Below are 13,280 nucleotides of genomic sequence, written 5' to 3' on the forward strand. Positions count from 1 at the left end.
ACAGAGAAGGCCCTTCTTCTAGGTCCCAGAGTCCCCCTTTTTAGGAGACAGGACCCACAATATTCCCTGCCTCCCCAGTCTGGTGGGTCAGGTGAATGTAACTAATGTAAAATAAAGTATGAGAAAATAGAAAAATAAAAGTTCAGAAGCTACAGGAAAATGAAAAAGAAAAATAGAGAAAAAGGAAAAAAAACAACAAAGACAATAATAAAGTGGCTTCTAACCTTCATTCTATTGAGCATAAGATAGTATAAGAACCTTTCACCCTCTGTTAAAGTTAGAACTATTTTTTAAATGTATCTTGCATAAATATTGTGATGTTCATCCAGTAATCCTAACCTGACAAGGTAATTTTTATTCAGTGCTTTTGGCAGGGAGAACAATCAACAGATGCAACAGAAGTTGCCTTCAGAAGTTGTGGGAGCTTCATCACTGGAAGCTTTCGAGAAGAGATTGGACTGCCATCTGTTGGGGGGTTGGACTAGATGACCTACAAGGTCCCTTCCAACTCTGTTAATCTGTATCTGTATCTGTGTTCAAACAAATGTATATTACAAAACAATGTTCCCTAGAGAAATTCAAGAAAGGAAAAGTCAGTGGGGTGAGTCTGACTTTATAGTGGGATGTAGGAGTGATTACAAGAAATCAAGTTCTTCAACTCTATATGTATAGTGACAAAATTTGAGGTAATGTTAGAAGATGATTCATCCCATGCTTATGATATTAACCTAAACAGACAATGAAACACATTTTAAAAACGGTTTTATTTTCATCGAAAAAAAGATTTGTGCTATTCAGTTCTGACTTAGCTTATAATATTATGTCAAATATTTAGAATTAGAATTAATTAGAATTATTAGAATAGAGCTGGAAGGTACTTTGGAGGTCTTCTGGTCTAGCCATCTGCTCAAGCAGGAGAACCTATACCCATGATGGTGAACCTATGGCACGCGTGCCACAGGTGGCACACAGAGCCATATCTGTGGGCATGCGAGCATTGCCCTAGCTCAGCTCCAACATGCATGCGTATGCCAGCCAGCTGATTTTTGGGCTTTTTGGGTCCACCGGAAATCGGGAAATGGGCAGTTTCTGGCCTCCGGGGAGGTGGGGAAAGCCGTTTTTGCCCTCCCAAGCTCCTAGAAAGCCTCTGGAGCCTGGGGAGGGCAAGAAAACAGGCCTACTGGGCCCACTGTGCCATCATGTGCCAAAAGCGGGGGAGCGCAGGGGGTCGCGCATGCATGCACGGGGGTGGGCCACATTGAATTATGGGTGTTGGCATGCATGTGCTCGACCCCCCCACACACTCCCTTCTGCTTTTGGCATGTGATGGCAAAAAGGTTAGCCATCACTGACCTATACCATCTCAGAAAAGTGAATATCCAGTCTTTTCTTAAAAACTTCCAGTCATGAAGCACCCACAACTTCTAGAGGCAAGCTATTCCACTGGTTAATTGTCCTCACTGTTAGGAAGCTTCTCCTTAATTACAGGTTGCTTTTCAATTCACATTTCACTCCAATCCCATTGAAAAGAAAATGAAAATCCCCAAAGTTTGATATGGAACACCTGGTATCCCCAAAGTTTGATATGGAACACAAGGAATACCTTGTATCTTTATTTATTTTTATTTTCTAAGGACCTTTGGATCTTTTGCTAATCCAGCGAGCATGGATGGAGATGGCTTTTGATGAAAGATACTGAATATATTCCTATGATATCTCATAGAACGTGTGATGTTGAATAGGGGGTTATTTTTTTGGCAATTATCAAATTAACTCCAATTATTTTTGCTTCATTTCCAAGTCTCAGGGGAATTTCATTAACCACCAGAAGAAATAAAGCAAGACGCAGAACCATTGTTTGCTCTATAATGTAAAGAAGCAGTGCATATGCTGTTTATATGTTGGTGCTGCCCTGTAATGCATTGCAAGGGTGCTATAAAGCAACCGAGTGGTCATTCAAGTTAGGCTATGCTATTCAGCCAAGAATTTATTACAAGACAAAATTGGGCAAATGAAAGACTGCAAAGAAGGAATTCTATCATGCAAATGAATGAAGCTTTCTGTATTGTCTTAATTCTTTTGTCTGGGGTATTCTCAGAGATTCCTCACACGAACTGCATTGTTAGTGATCCTGTTCCAATTCCTCATAAACACTATCAATCAGGAGATGTCATTGTTGCTGGCATTTTGTCTCAAATCTATATATTTTCAAACACAATGGACTTTCGTGAAAAACCTTCTGCTGACCTTTTCTATGATACTGAGTAAGATGCTCATTAATCTAAAACTTATTAATCAGAAGACGGGTTTCATGGATTTGTGCTGATTCTATATTGTATTAACCATTCTTTTGTGAAGACTGAAATTATTTAAGAATATGTTGGATGTAAAAGTCAATTCAGCAATGCATTGAAAATAAATGGTTCTATTCAATCTCATTCATGTAGATGAATTCATAATTCTGATAACAATCTTCCCAAATATTTTAAAATATTTTTCATCTGATCATTTATACTCAGATATAAACTTGCTCTGATTTCACTATTTCTAAAATGAACAGATTTAATTTATTATCAATAATTTCCTGGAAATTTAATTATTCATAATAATATACTGCTTATCTATCTATCTGTCTATCTGTCTGTCTGTTCATCCGTCCGTCTGTCCACCCATCCCTCCTTCCCTCCCTCGCTCCCCCTCCCCCCTCTCTCTTAATGTCTGAATTGTGTATGGAACTCAGCTGTATACTTGCATTCTTGGCAATTTTCTGTTCTTAAACAATGTTTTTTTTTTTAAAGTAGTACCAGTATTCAATAACATTCATCAGCAACCATATGAGGGTAATTATGATTTCATTATGTTTAAAGCTGTGAATTGAATGAAAAAATATCTTACATCTCTTTTTCTGAAATCAATGTGCTCAAATCGACATGTAATTTTCATTTCAGGGTAGTAACTCAGCTCTACCAACACATTTTGTCTTTGGTATTTGCTGTAAAGGAGATCAATGAAAATCCCCAGATTTTGCCCAATCTCACCCTGGGCCTCCATATCTACAACAGCAATTTTATTGCAAGCTGGACCTATCATGCCTCAATGGAACTCTTCTCAACACAAGGCAAATTAATCCCTAACTACAACTGTGACACAGAGAACAACCTAGTGTCAGTCATTGGAGGACCTGATTCTGAAGTCTGTATCCACATGGCAGCCATCCTGTCCATTTACAAGATTCCACAAGTAAGAGTTTCTTCCCAGTTTTTAACTCACTCTATATGTCTAATTACTGTCTATCAACTATGTATCTATCTCACACTGAAACATGCACAGAGATAGTTTTGTTAACTAAAATTTAAAAATGACATTTGAATAAATATTTTATAGAGATAAGAAGAAGCATCACTTTTTAAAGGACAATTCATTTTCAAATACATGTTTCTCTCTTTTGATTATTTAATTATACTGTAACTATTCACTGAAGGGTAAAGTGCAGTTTTCACCAACTTATGAATTGCTTTTTGGCATACATCAATAATAGCCTCATTGTCGTTCAATGACAAATAATGTATTTATTCAATGTATTTCAGATATTAATTCATAATTTTTAGGACAATTACATTTCAAGCTCTATTGCTGTCATTCACAATGATTCTAATAATTCATAAGATGGTCTTATAGATATTGATCACTGTTGAATTTGGTTAATCAATGTATTTTTGGGATACTTGTTGTTTGAAATCATGATAAAGTGCATTTGCATTGAAGATCACTATAATTAAGCATTTTTATTTGAGATGTTTTCTAAAAACTTAAAAACAACTAATGTTCTCCTATGTCTTCTGTAATGATAGAAACAGTATGAGAAGCAAAAATGAATAGCGAACTTGGCTTCATAATCTTTTTATATAAAAAGGAAATTTTATCTCGGTCACATTCATGTAAAAAATCAGAATAAAGATTTATCTAGATATAAATACTCTAATACATTTTTCTTTAATTTTTATAGTTCACATATGGCTCTGCTTCTGAGATGAATAGGAAAACTCAGGCTATTTCCTATCACCAGATGTTTCCAGATGTACAGAGACAATATAAAGGGATTCTCCAGTTACTGTTGCATTTCCAGTGGACATGGATTGGGGTACTCTATGACAATGATAACAATGGAGAGAGATTTATCCAGGATGCTCTTCCTATATTTTCTCAAAAAGGAATCTGTTTTGATTATATTGAAAGATTCCCAGTAATTACATCAATTACTGACATTGATAAGATGGTGACAGAGGGAATAAATCAGTATAATGTTATAATTAAAAGCATTGCTAATGTATCCATTATTTATGGTGAAATTGAGACCATGATATTTTTCAGAATGTGTTCCACATTGTCAACATATGAGGATGTATCAATAATGGCAAAAGGTAGGGTTTACCTTATGACGGCTCAGATGGAATTCACATCATTCCCTTTTCAAAAGAATGAAGACATAGACTTGCTTCATGGTGCCTTATCCTTAGCAGTTCATTCAAAGGAGGTCCCGAGATTCACTGAATTTCTTCAGTTGACAAATGCTACCAATGAAATACAAGATAGCTTCATTCAGGTTTTCTGGGAAGAGGCTTTTGGGTGTTTCTTTTCTGGATCTATGGTAGACAGGCAAGAAAGGGTTTCTTGCACAGGTGAGGAGAAACTGGAGAATCTTCCAACATCATTGTTTGAAATGAGCATGACCTCCCATAGCTACAGCATCTACAATGCAGTCTACGTTGTGGCATATGCTTTGCATAACATGCTTTCATTTCGATCAAAAAAGAAAAAGAGTGTCCATGAAGCAACCCAAAGCCCACTGACTCAATATCTGTGGAAGGTAATGTCCCAGACAAACAGATTTCAATTAGGTCACTGTGGTTCATGGAAGAGATTCTAGACTAAGTAGAAAAGTCTTATACTTCCATATTTCTTAAGACCATAAAAATCGCAAAATAGCTGATACCAGCTACTTTGTTTCACATGTGAACCCTATCCTCACAGTGTATAACATGCTTCTCCTAAATGGGATGCATTTCTATTTAAGTCTTCCATAGTAGTTCTATACAGATTGAAATTGTGATTGCAAGCCGCTCCAATTTTGCATGGAGAAATCTGCTCAATAAACCATAGTAAAACATTGATGCAGCTTCAACATTAATGCAATATTGTATCCAATGTTGGACATCTGATAGGCTATTTGTCTGAGAGTTTCCTATGAACTTAACCATATAGGCACAATTCACATTTAATTAGGGATATGCATGACCTTGAGGCCTTCTCAGAAGTTGCATTTATTCATTCCAATTTCTCCTTTTTCTCCAGGACATTATTCTAATCCCTGTTTTCTGCCTATTTGTTCCACATGAAACAAACTTAAATGGAAAAGAGCAATGTCATTAAATATATCCTGATATTTCATCTTCTCTCTTCAGCTCAACCATTTTGTGGAAATCATTTCATTTAACAACAGTGTTGGGGAAACAGTTTTCTTCAATCAAAATGGAGAAATGGAAACTGGATTTGATATTATCAACTGGGTAACCTTCCCAAACCTTTCCTTCCTAAGAGTCAAAGTTGGAGACATACAACCCTTGTCTCTCACAGAAAAAACATTTACTATTTCAGAGGAATCCATAATCTGGCCAAAGTGCTTTAATCAGGTATTTCCTGTAACTCTTTGAGTTCTATTCGAGAATTATACAGGTTGAAAAAAAAAAGAGTTTTTTGAAGTAACTCTTCTTCTAATATCTCAGAAAGCTGTCTGAAAATACAGAGAAAATGTAGAAAGAAATGTCAGATAATGATAACATAGGAGAAAGTATGTAACAAAGCATGAAATGTTCAAATATTTCCTTTTACACAGAGTATCAATAAGCAGGAATCATATATTTCAGGATCAGCATGTCACCTCTCCTGGCTTAATACATCCATGCAGATGTCAGATTTATTAGATTGCATTCATCTATACCACAGATTCTATCCAAAATCATGATTTAGATATAGTTGGAAGCTATATTCATTCATATGAGTCATTACCTACAATTGAAGAATTTCTAATTGTAAATGTGAGGGAAAAATCTAAGAAATTCAAAACGTGACATTTAAATGGCATTCGATTAGTGCTGACATATGTCAGATTACTTATATATTTTTTCTCTGATTCACTATCTATCTATCACTCTCTATATGAACTTTTGGATTTGCAGAAACAATTGATAAACTATTTTTCCTAAAAGATTCTGCATTATACAGTAAATGATCATATATGAATTCCTTCAGAATGATTCCTCTATAAAAGCACTTACAACTATGATTATTTGTATATATGCACATTTGCAGTATTCTTCTCTTTCTTTTATATTTAGACACAGCCTTTTTCTCTCTGCAGTGACCATTGTCATCCAGGTTACAGGAAGGCCAAAAAGGAAGGGAAACCATTTTGCTGCTATGACTGCCTTCCCTGTCCAGGAGGGAAGATTTCTAATCAGAAAGGTAAGTGATCATTTGTAGTGGAATAGTTGTTTACTGATTGTCTGTGATCACAGCTGACTATCTGCTGAGGTACTGAGATTGATTGATGATTGATTCAATTTCTATAGTTACCCAACTCAACCAAGTGAGTCTGGGAGGCTTACAATTCTAAAATTTAGACAATTTAGAAAACATTAAAATAATAAAAACACCCACCAAATAAAGAGTACAAACAGCACCTATGATGATAGTGGCAGCATGGACACTTCTGGTGCTAATATTATGTAGTTTGACATAATAGCATTCTTCCCTTTGGTCAAGGTCATGGTGTTTATGCATCAAGAGGAAGAGTGGTTGCAGGGATGGCTCAAGTTGGGATGGATGATGATTGGACCATGTGACAGACTGATGGGTGAGGGAGCTGGATTTGGGGTTTTGATTTACTGAGGGAAAACCCGGAACCCTCAGATTTGGGTTTTCCCAGATGTGCCAGTGTACCTACTCTAATAAAATGGAACCTTAAGAAATGCCTGCCTCAGAGTTTTTACTTGGAGTTGGGGACTTTCTGGAACACTGACATATAGTAATAATAAAGCCAGGTAACAGGGCTGCTAATAGTAGCCTAATAGTAAACCCAAGTAACAGTGCCATTAAAAAATTCCATATACATAGTCAAGCATTTAAAACTTTGCAAGAAGCCAATAGGATTGGGGCCATTCTAATCTCTGAAAGGAGAGTATTCCATAAGGCAGGAGCTGCAACAGAAAACCTTCTATTACCTGCCAGCTGACATTCTTTAGCTGGTGGGATCTGTAGCATGCTCAATCTGTTGGATCAAATTGGATAGGTAGAAACCCTTGGAAAAAGACAGCCCCTCGGGTAATCCTATCCCAACCCATGCAGGACTTTAAAGATGACAACCAGAACCTTAAATTGCACTGGGAAACACAGTGCAGGTGGTGTCATTAATTACAAATGTAGCTGTATTTTGTACCAGTTGAACTTTGCAAATGCTATTCAAGGGCAGCCCCATGTAGAGTACATTACAGCAATCTAAGTGGGAGGTTACAAGACTGTGGGTGATGGCAAGGAAGGCCTCCTGGTCAATGGTGAAATTAAAATTTTTTTACTACTGGTTCTGTGGGTATGGCTTGGTGGGCGTGGCTTGGTGGGGGTGGCAGGGGAAGGATACTGCAAAATCCCTATTCCCTCCCCACTCCTGGGGGAAGGATATTGTAAAATCTCCATTCCCACCCCACTCTGGGACCAGCCAGAGGTAGTATTTGCCGGTTCTCCAAACTACTCAAAATTTCCACTATCGGTTCTCCACAACCTGTCAGAACCTGCTGGATTTCACCCCTGCTCCTGGTCCAGGAATGGATGGAACTGATGCACCACCCATAGGTGTGCAAAGACTCTACTAGCCACAGCTACCACCTGCTCATTGTCCATCATGCAGTTGTGTATAAGTTTAAAAAGTTAATTAGATTGGATTCTTTCAGTATCATTTTCATGTTAATAGAATAGAAGACTGCTTTTCTTTTTTCACAGACATGGACAATTGCTTTCAGTGTCCACAAGATCATTATCCCAATGAGGAACAAAATTTATGCATTCTAAAATATGTAACATTTTTGTCCTATGAAGAAACTTTGGGGATCACCTTCACCAGTTTGATTATTATTTTTTCTATCATTACTATTTTGCTGCTCTGGCTCTTCATTAAACACAATGACACCCCTATTGTGAAAGCCAACAATGAGAACCTCACCTACATTCTTCTCATCACCCTCCTGCTCTCGTTTCTCTGTGCTTTGCTATTTATTGGTCAGCCTCATCAATGGACATGCCTTCTTCGGCAAGTAACTTTTGGCATCATCTTCTCTGTGGCAGTTTCTAGCATTTTGGCCAAGACTATCATTGTAATTCTTGCTTTCATGGTTACCAAGCCAGGGTCCAGAATTAGAAAATGGATGGGGAAGAGGCTGGGTCTTTCTATTGTCCTTTCTTGCTCTTTTATTCAAACTATTATTTGTACAGTATGGCTATCAACCTCTCCTCCATTCGTAGATGTTGACATGTATTCCATGCCAAAGGAAATTGTCTTGATGTGTAATGAAGGGTCAACTGTCATGTTCTACTGTGTCCTTGGTTTTATGGGTCTCTTGGCAATTATCAGCTTCCTGGTGGCTTTCCTGGTCCGGAAGTTACCTGACACCTTTAATGAAGCCAAATTTATTACCTTTAGCATGTTGATATTTTGCAGCATCTGGCTATCATTTGTTCCAACATACTTGAGCACAAAAGGGAAATATATGGTGGCTGTTGAAATCTTCTCCATTTTGTGCTCCAGTAGGGGGTTACTGGCTTTTATCATCTTCCCAAAATGTTACATCATTCTGGTGAGGCCTGATTTAAATAACAAGGAACAGCTAAGAAGGGGAAGAATTTAAGAATGTAACATTGGGTGCAAATAAATAGATTTCCTTAAAGCTATTCTGTTTTCAAGTAAATATCTTGTATTTTATACAGCTTGGTTTCTGTGTTCTCATTACATAATCTCCTTCTCTAAAACTGAAATTGAATAAAATTGTCAGCTTATAGAACATAGGTGTGAAATGTCCTAAGTGACTTGCACCCATAACTGTCCAGCCATAACTGTCCATGTAGAATGAGCTGAAAATTTGAATACTCTCCATGGATAATCCATTCAAGAAATGACTTAAATCATGTGCTGCAATTCTTCCCTCTTTTTATATTACAATGAATTAAGGAGGTTTCCCTCTTGATCTACTTCCAACTGTAATCTCATCACTCTGGATTAAAAAAAAATCAATCCCTTATGCAGTTTTGCATATTTCTCTCAAGGTATTTTCTTTACTCTTTACACTACTAGTAGTTCAGAACCTTCCATCACTACACCACACAAGCTGTCATGTGAAATGGCATTTAGTATAATGTGAATAAGGTTGTACTCAATCAATCTAAAGATAGATTATCATGGAGAAAATCTACCTATGTGGTCAATATGAGTCAAAAACAGCTTGATTGCTTGCATATAATCAATCAATCAGTCAAAATAATGAGCTTCCTTGTAAGGTATTTGCACCAAAGCTTTCTAAAACTAAAACCTTGTCCATCCATCCCCCACCAATAGACATGCATTTATAGTAGCATCACACAATTTGAGATGATGGGATAAGACAGCATGTTTGTATCTATTCCACACAGATGATGCAGACACTATTGGCAGATTGAGAATTTATTTCCTATTTCTCAGTAGATATTTTGTAGGCATAACTTAATTGTTTTCTGTTAATTTGTTTCTTTGGCCTCATTTTCATCTTCATGTTTCAGACTAAGTACTGTTTCGGATATGCTTTTATTAACGAAGTAAAACTAACAAACAACGCTTATAAAGCTTCTTCAAAGGCAACACCCAGGAACCGGAAACACCTCATAGAGGCACATAGAGATAAAGATTAAAAGCAAACACAACCCCATAACATCTCCCCTTTTCTAATAACAGCAACACTTTCTACAAATTGAGTCTGTCAGGGGGGCGTGAACATCTACCACTCCGAGTAACGACCGGCTCTCTCACACCTGACTCTCTCACTCAGGCCGGATCTCTTCGCTTGCCATTTTCTGAAGCCTCAGATGTTTGGCTATCACCAGACACACCAACTTGCTCAGGACTGTCATTAATATCAGACGGGCATTCTTTATTATCCTTAAGTAGGTTTGGCTTGGCAACTGGTTCTAACCCACCCACTGGATATGAGGAGTCTGGTTGCTCAGCCACACGCAAGTCCACACGGTTCCGCCGATATCGGGTTCCTCCAACCTCCACCAAATAGGAGCGAGGTGCCACTTGTTGTAAACAGGTACCCCTTTCCCAATGGCCAATCCGATCTCCAGGCAGTGGTCTCATCCGAATTCGTTCTCCCACCTTTAACTCTGGCAAGTCTCTTGCAGATCTATCATATTTGGCCTTCGCCACTTGCCTCTTCTGCCGTAGCCTTTCCAGGACCCCTTGTATCATCACGGGCTCAAGCAACTTATTTGCCACGGCTAAGGACGTCTTTAATCTCCTTGACATTAATCTTTGTGCTGGGCTACTGTCCATACCTTCGGTTGGAGTATTCCTCCAATGTAAAATAGCCTTCCATGGATCGCTACATTCGCCATATGCTTTCCTACATAAGTTCTTAGCAATCTTTACAGCTGATTTGGCTTTTCCATTCACTTGCGGATAACGTGGCGATGAAGTAATATGATCAAACTCCCATTCAGCAGCACATTTCTTGAATTGCAGACTTACAAATTGGGGACCATTGTCTGTAATCACTATATTTGGTTGCCCGTAACGTGCAAACTGAGACTTACATCTCTTGATGGTGGTCTCAGCTGAAAGGTCTGGAAGGAGGTCAATTTCCCAAAAATCTGAATAATGGTCCACTATTATCAAGTGCTCTTTCCCTGCATAATTAAACAAGTCCATACTAATGATCTGCCAGGATCGGGATGGTATCTCGTGTGACATCATAGTTTCTTTCTGTTGCCAATATGCATATTCATTACAAATGGTACAGTTACTGACAAAATCCTCAATTTCACCTCACATATTCGGCCAGTACAATGTGTCATGGGCTTGTCTATAGCATGCCTCCCCACCAATGTGGCTTCAATGGATGTGCAATAACATCTCCAGTCTCAATAACTTTTGCACTATAACTCTTGGACCCTTATACAGAATGCCATCTTGTACAGCGATCTCATCTCTGAAGGACCAGTATTCTCTTACAATCATGGGAACTGCCTCTTTCACATCCAGCCACCCACTCAGCACGATATTCTTTAGTGTCTGTAGGGCCACGTCAGTGTCCGTATATTGCCCCAAATGCTGTAACCGCTGATTCGTAACATTAAGATAATCTGCTTGGTTAATTTCAGCAAAACATATTTATTCATATCGCAGCCACCAAACCATCTGATATTCATGTTCTCCTCCCGTAGCTGTCTGATCTACTGTGGCTCTACTCAGGGTATCGCTGATATACATTTCACGTCCTGGCTTAAAAATGACATCAAGGTTATAATGCTGAACACTGAGCATCATGTACTTAGGGGTACACAGAAGAGGCTTTTTGAATATAGTTATTAACAGTTTGTGATCAGTTTCAACTGTAATTATATCTCTACCATAAAGGTAATAATGGAAACGCTGGCAAGCAAATACGATACTTAAACATTCTTTCTCGATCTAAGCATAGTTTAACTCTGCTGGCGAAAGCACTCTGGACGTGCATACAACTGGTTGACCTTCTTGTAACAGACAGCATCCCAGACCGTTCTTACTTGAGTCGCTTTGAATAGTAACCGTCTTTGTGACATCATAGTATTTTAATATTGGAGCAGTAGTAACCAAGCGTTTTATCTCTTGCACTGCCTGGTCATGTTTAGGGAGCCAGTGCCAAATTGCGTCTTTATCCAACAGATGTCTCAATGGCTGGCACATCTCAGATAAGTGTGGCAAGAATTTTGCTAGATATGTGACAAAGCCAATGAATCTCTGCACTGCTTTAGCATTAGTAGGCGGTGGCATGTTCACAATAGCTCTGATCTTGTCTGGGTCCGCTTTTAACCCCTGTGATGTTAAAATATGTCCATGAAAGCGGACTTCTCACACCTTAAACTGCAGCTTCTTTATACTGAGCCTCAGCTTCACCTGCTTACACCACTCCAATAGTGTCATCAATTTCCCGTCATGATCATGCTCCGCTTCATCATCAGTGTCGCCACACCCAACTATAAGAATATCATCAGCTATAGGCTGAATTCCGCTGAGGCCACTCAATAATTCATGCTGCTTCCTTTGATATGTCTCTGGTGCTACAGAGACAACAAAGGGCAGTTTAAGCCACCTCTTTCTACCCCAAGGAGTCCAAAAATATAACTGCTCTCTTCGTCCAGTTAACACTGTAAGAAGGCATCCCTGGCATCAACAAGTGTAAAAACCCGTGCCTTAGGCAGCTTGTGCAAAACATCCTCTAACGTTGGCATTGGGTAATGCGATCATTTCAAGGTCATATTCAAAAACTTAGGATCGATGCAAATTCGGATCTTTTCCAACTTCCTAATCACCACCATATTACTTATCCAGTCGGTTGGCTGGGCTACTGAAACAATATGTCCCTCTGCTTCATATTTATCCAACTGTGCTTTAACCTGTGCCTTAATGGCTATAGGGACATTGTGCGGGGCACTTTGTACTGGAGGGACAGTGGGATCAAGTTGAAAATGAACCTCTCCAGGCACAGATGCAATAGGGCCCTCAAACACCTCCCTATAAACTTGGAGGACTTGGTGCTTTATCAATGGTCTCCCCAAGGAGGGGAAACCTATTCCTTTGGAGGAATAGGTTTCAACATTATGCAACTCCCTCGGAATGGTAAATCGCATTAGTGCCAAACGCTCACACGTTGAGCCTGACAGTAACGGCTTTTGATCTACATCCACAATTTCAAATTCTAATTTGTGAGTAACCCCACATATGTTACACTCTGTATAAAATAAGCCTAGTGACTCCATCAGTTCCCCCTAATATAACTTTAATGTGGCACTACTAGGCTGAAGGGGTGTCTCAATTTCCTTTTGTCCTTTAGGCTCATCACATCGCATGTTGCCCCCGAGTCCAACTGACAAGATTGAGTTGTATCATTAAATTTAAGATTAACAAACCACTTTTTGCCTTTTGAATGTTCTACATCAATGCA

At 38.6% G+C, this 13,280-nt stretch overlaps 1 protein-coding gene across 1 annotated transcript; it reads left to right on the forward strand.

Annotated features, from left to right (window-relative positions):
- Positions 1-561: 561 nt before the first annotated feature.
- Positions 562-8,954, forward strand: LOC139324503 (vomeronasal type-2 receptor 26-like). Its single transcript, XM_070954215.1, has 7 exons — positions 562-601; positions 2,099-2,264; positions 2,949-3,240; positions 4,007-4,867; positions 5,463-5,567; positions 6,396-6,522; positions 8,053-8,954. Exons 1-7 carry the CDS (start codon positions 562-564, stop codon positions 8,952-8,954), a joined length of 2,493 nt encoding a protein of 830 aa, XP_070810316.1.
- Positions 8,955-13,280: the final 4,326 nt, after the last annotated feature.

The sequence above is a fragment of the Pituophis catenifer genome, unplaced genomic scaffold, assembly GCF_029215685.1.
Source record: "Pituophis catenifer annectens isolate HBS135680 unplaced genomic scaffold, rPitCat1.0.hap2 SCAF_15, whole genome shotgun sequence".
In the NCBI taxonomy this organism is placed as follows: Eukaryota; Metazoa; Chordata; class Lepidosauria; order Squamata; family Colubridae; genus Pituophis; species Pituophis catenifer.

Coding starts and splice junctions, on each gene's coding strand:
- LOC139324503 (XM_070954215.1), top strand. CDS start 562: ATGTTCCCTAGAGAAATTCAAGAAAGGAAAAGTCAGTGGG. Junction 5,568..6,395: donor GATTTGATATTATCAACTGG/GTAACCTTCCCA, acceptor TTTTATATTTAG/ACACAGCCTTTTTCTCTCTG. Junction 6,523..8,052: donor GAAGATTTCTAATCAGAAAG/GTAAGTGATCAT, acceptor CTTTTTTCACAG/ACATGGACAATTGCTTTCAG.